At 42.2% G+C, this 5154-nt stretch overlaps 1 protein-coding gene across 1 annotated transcript; it reads right to left on the minus strand.

Moving 5' to 3' along the window:
• Positions 1 to 513: 513 nt before the first annotated feature.
• Positions 514 to 3717, minus strand: C3H15orf48 (chromosome 3 C15orf48 homolog). The gene is made up of 5 exons (XM_007169700.2): positions 3594 to 3717; positions 3391 to 3452; positions 2862 to 2947; positions 1877 to 1937; positions 514 to 888 (listed from the first exon to the last, which is right to left on the minus strand). The coding sequence occupies exons 2-5, from the start codon at positions 3424 to 3426 to the stop codon at positions 820 to 822; spliced, it is 252 nt and encodes an 83-aa protein (XP_007169762.1). The 5' UTR covers positions 3427 to 3452; positions 3594 to 3717; the 3' UTR covers positions 514 to 819.
• Positions 3718 to 5154: the final 1437 nt, after the last annotated feature.

The following is a 5154-nucleotide window of genomic DNA, read 5'->3' on the forward strand; positions in this document are numbered from 1 at the left end:
GGGACCATTGGCCACAGTGAAGAGGAGCCCCAGACTCTGTGGGGTGCTCTCCATCCTCCCCTCCCCACGCCTCACAGGAGCACCACTTGGCATCTGGAGGGCTACTCTCGCATGCCCCACATTCCCATCACTGCCAGAATCCCAGTACTTCCTCCAAGACCAATCCCCATGCAAGTCTCATACCCCATCTTGTCTTCATTTTCCTCACTGTACTTACCATCTTTTATTCCTCTCCCTCCAAAATTTGGTTTTGTTCATTGCTTTATCTCAGCTGCACAAGAACAGTGCCTGGATAACGGTAGTTATTCAGTAGATTTCTGATGAATGAGTGAACTTGGAAAAAAAGTTGATACAGAAATTTGCACTGGGTGTTATTTAAAAAGATGAAGTTCCAAAAAAAAAAAAAAGATGAAGTTCCATGCTTCAGAATGTGTTTATCTCCCATAAAAAGACTTTCTCCTCTATTTAAATATATACCTGAACTTTAAGAAATCTCACACAAATGGTATTTTATTGGAGACAATCAAATTTAACAAATCTTTATGCATTTTAAGTAGAACATTCAGGCATCATAAACACAAAAATTTCAATACGCAAAGCAAATTTACAACAAGAAAATAAACATAGAATCTTATTTTGGGACTATGTGGTTATTGTTGCACTACCTTTATAATTCTTTATCCAGAGTCTGAAAACGTAGGCAAGCCCTAAAAATGTAGCAGAAGCATTTCCGCACACTGGTATCCATAATCTAGTTTGTGCAGAAGTGTTTCCACTAGATTCATAGAGTACTCTTTGGAAGAAAATGGCGAAGACTGGTCACCTGGTTGCCTTTCGGACCTTCTGCAACTCTTCAATAGGCTTCCATTCTTGGTTGATTGTTATAAGCTTTAAAAAAAGAATAAAAATGTTTTGTTAGGATCTGTCCATCCTCAGGTCCCCTTCTGGGATTTGTACACAGCTCCCTTTGGAAAAAGCATCACCATAACATTTGTAGTCAACGAATCACCTCTGCCCATCGCTAAAACAGTAATATGGGCTGGTTCTATCCCTCTATCCCTCTAAAGAGCCTTTGGGTTCCTGAGTGTTATAGGATCAGAGAGAAAGGTCATATCCATTTACCCTACTTTCACTTAACAGGTTCTAGATTTTTAAATTCCCTATGGTTTTATGTGAACTATAAGCTCAAAAAGTGCGTCTGCTCCGTGTGAGTGGAGGTATGATGCTCCCAGCACAGAGATAGGCACATAGTAGGCTCTTAAAATTTCCTCACTGTAATTACTCAACAAAGGTACAAATGATCCAAGTTATACAATAAGGGAAAAGGCACAGAGCTGTGGACAAGATAACTAATAAGCACAGGTAACTCTACTCGATATTCTGTAATAACCTATTTGGGAAAAGAACCTGAAAAAGAATGGATATATGTATATGTATAACTGATTCACTTTGCTGTACCCCTGAAACTAACACAACATTGTAAATCAACTATACTCCAACATAAAATAAAAATTAAATTAAAAAAGGAGATGATGTGTCACAATAATGATAAAAGTTAATATTTGAGTGCTGACTATGGGCCAGGCACTGTGCTAAAGGACTCTATCTTATCTTCTTTAATCCTCTAAACTCTGAGGAAGAGCCCTATTATTGTGCCCATTTTATAGATTCTGAGAGCCTCAGAGAGGCCAAATTATCTAAAATCACCTGTGACTAATGGAGCAAGGATTTGAACTAAATCTCCATAACCCTACAGCACTCTCTTTGCACTACATATTAAATGGCACCCTAAAGGTGAAAAGGTATTACATCTATTTTGCTGACAAATGTGCTAAGGTTTCCGCTAAGTATAAATCACGTTTTAATGTAGCAATACCTTTCTAGGTGCAGTAGGATCCACAGTCTCCCAAGGTTCTGGATTTCTTTTTCGATCAATGCTAAAAATAAAAGAAAGCTGATTAAACATTAAAGTAAGTGCATTTAAACTAAGTCTGATATTGGGTTTATAAATACGCTTGGGACAGACTCAAGAGTGCATACTTAGGCATTGAGTTAATTGAAATTGATGGAACATTCCTTTAAAAAGCTTCACAGTTTGGCTCAAACATCAAGGATCAATTCCTCTGCAGGGTAGGAGGTCTATATTCCCTTTACTGGGCTAGACTGGAGAATGTTCTCATAAGCTGAAGAGCAATTAGGGTGGAAGTGCCAGGCTAAGAGCAAGCAAATATGCTCTTACCCCAGTTTCTGGAAGAGGCAGAAGGGCTGGGCTTGAAACCTGTAGGTGATGAACTGCCAGAGCCTAGCATTACGGCTCTCCGGAGCCCTGCACCCGGTCAATATTAGTTTCAGGTTTTTCTCTTCCTCATATTCCAGGACACATAGTATTTTACCTTATATCCAGGGCTAAGATTAGATTCATTGTAGACAACTGAATCTATAAACTCTACCACATTAGGAATGACCTTTCTAATGAACTGACATTTTAAAATGTTATTAAAATGATTAAGATTGATGATGTATATCCCAAAAGACCGTCTAAGAACTTTAAATTTCAAAACTTAAGTTTAAAAAAAAAAACCAACAAGCTTTATTTTGCTGCAGGAGACGAGGAGGAGGGCCAGTGGATGAAAGGGTATTTAGATACAAGGAACTTATATTAGTAAACTTATTTTATCACTAATCATCATTTGATAGTCTTCTGATACCTGGATGCTTTCTGGCCCTGACTCCAACCAAGTTCACAATTCGACATTCCTATCGTGGGGGAAAACCAGGAAACTGATACCATGCATTTCATAAACTGAAGGTCAACCTAACACGGCTAAAAACGTTTTTATAAATGATGAATGCCTACTTACATCACATCGGGTTTTCGAAGGGAATACAGAGCAAAAGACAAAGCTCCAGTCGCTGCCACGGTCGTGAAAAGCACCAAAGGAATAAGCTAACAGAGAACAAAATACTCCGACGTTTCAATATGAAACACTTGAAATATAACAGAATAGCTCTATATCATTTTATACTTTCTTCAACATCTTTAAAAGTTAATATTTTTAGTCAGATTTTCAGGTGCTTTAAAAATTTACTTTTTTCTTTTGGACTTCCCTGGTGGCGCAGTGGTTAAGAATCCGCCTGCCAATGCAGGGGATACGGGTTCAAGCCCTGGTCTGGAAGATCCCACATGCCGCAGAGCAACTACGCCCCTGCGCCACAGCTACTAAAGCCTGCGCTCTAGAGCCCATGCTCCGCAAGAGAAGCCACAGCACTGAGAAGCCCGTGCACCGCAACAAAGAGTAGCCCCAGCTCACCGCAACTAGAGAAAGCCCACCCGCAGCAACGAAGACCCAACGCAGCCATAAATAAACAAACAAATAAATAAAACCTTACTTCCTTTCTTTTCATCAGGAGTTGGAAAAAGCTCATGATGACTTCAGTGTAGAATGCCAAATCTAGAAGAAAAAAAAAAAAATCCAAGATATTGATCAAAACTCAGCTACTAGGACTCAGCCTGGTGGGCTCCAAACCGGCCAACGTATCCCAAAGCCAGCCTCGAGCCGGCTCACCAGAGCCTCCGCCCGAGGGCAGCTCACCTGGGAGACCTGGCAGGGTGCCGCGAGCGGACGATGCTAACGCCCAGAACCGAATGCCGACCCCGACCTCCGCGCATTATATACCAACCCCACCCTCTCCGGAAGGCCGGCCGGTGCGTTCTGGTCACGCGGGCCGCGCAGGGGGCGTGCGGGGCTTGACTCGCTTCCCATGCCGGGCGCCCGGCAACCGGGCGCCCCCTGCTGGACGCCGGGCCTTCAAACGCCGCGCAGCCGGACGCTAGCGCTCCCTGCCGCCTGCCGCGGTTCTTACCCGCCGCTCGGAGCGAGCCCAGGCTGGGCGTTGGCGCGTCTGCAAGGGGGTGGAACTAAGAACAAGGGGCGCTTGGATGGCCAAGAACAGGTGAAAAACAGCCCCTCTAAAAGGAGGTCCGGAAAAGGAGCCGCAGATCCCGGGGTCCCATGGGAGGCTCCTTGGTGCAGGCAGGTAAACTAAAATTAATCCAAGTCACATTAAAAGCTCCAAAAATGTGATGTGGCGCACTTATGGAGATAATTTAAGTTGTAAATTTCCTTTCAGAATAATTCCTTGTTGTCCTGATTTTTTCCATTAAAAAAAAAAAAAAAGAATCAGGAGATGAGGGAGAATAAACAAAAAGAATCAACTGGAGAGGTTTCCAAGAGAAGATCTCTGAGACGACCCTGAAGGAACTCGCCCCTAAGCTAACAGCCTAGCCTTGCACGGAGCGTGAAGGCGGCTGCAGAACCACGGGAATAATAATTAAATCAGGATCTGTGTGCCAGGCACTGTACTGGAATCTTCTCGACATTTTTGCAAGGTATGTTATTTAGGCTCAGAGATGCTCTAGGCACATAGCCAGTAAGCGGCGGAGATGTAATCAGAAGCCGGGTCTGTCTGGCAATCAGGCAGCACTGTTCTTTCTGCACCCTGCTCTTAGCAACTGCGATTAAGTCAAGAGTGCAAGCTCAGTTATCTAAAAATAGTTATTTTAAAACAATTATTTTAAAACTGTTTGAAGTTCAAGCTATGAGTTAGCATAAAAACGAAAACATCTTAATGTTTTCTGAACGGCCAGACCCAGCTCTGTTTCAGCCCCATTTTATTTCTAGTCATGGGCTTTGCATTCAAACTGACCTGAGTTCAGAGCCCACCCCTGCCATACTTTATTAGCTGACTGACTTCGAGGAAACTACTTAACCTTCATGACTCTCAGTTTATATATCTGTAAAGTGGGGACAAACCTACTTCAGCAGGGAGTTGGAAAAAATGTTAGAATGTATGCAAAGCATGTAGCAGTCTGCCTTGCCCATAGTAGGCATTCAATAAATAGTAATTATTATTTGCAAAGATTTGTTTTATATAAGGCAGATCATAAATATAACTTCTCACCCAGTTACTGACAAGGGTTCTTACTGTGTAACTCGAGCTGTAGCTGGAGACGTTTGTTGATTACTTCAAAGAAAATTCAACATTTTCCGTGGTTTGTATTGAATAGAATCAAAGAAGCCTTTTAATGCTCCTTCTGCAGAATCTCTAAAGCTTCTTTTGTCAGAAGGTTCTAAGAAAAGCCTCAATTTGTTA

Source organism: Balaenoptera acutorostrata, chromosome 3, assembly GCF_949987535.1.
Source record: "Balaenoptera acutorostrata chromosome 3, mBalAcu1.1, whole genome shotgun sequence".
Classification (NCBI taxonomy): Eukaryota; Metazoa; Chordata; class Mammalia; order Artiodactyla; family Balaenopteridae; genus Balaenoptera; species Balaenoptera acutorostrata.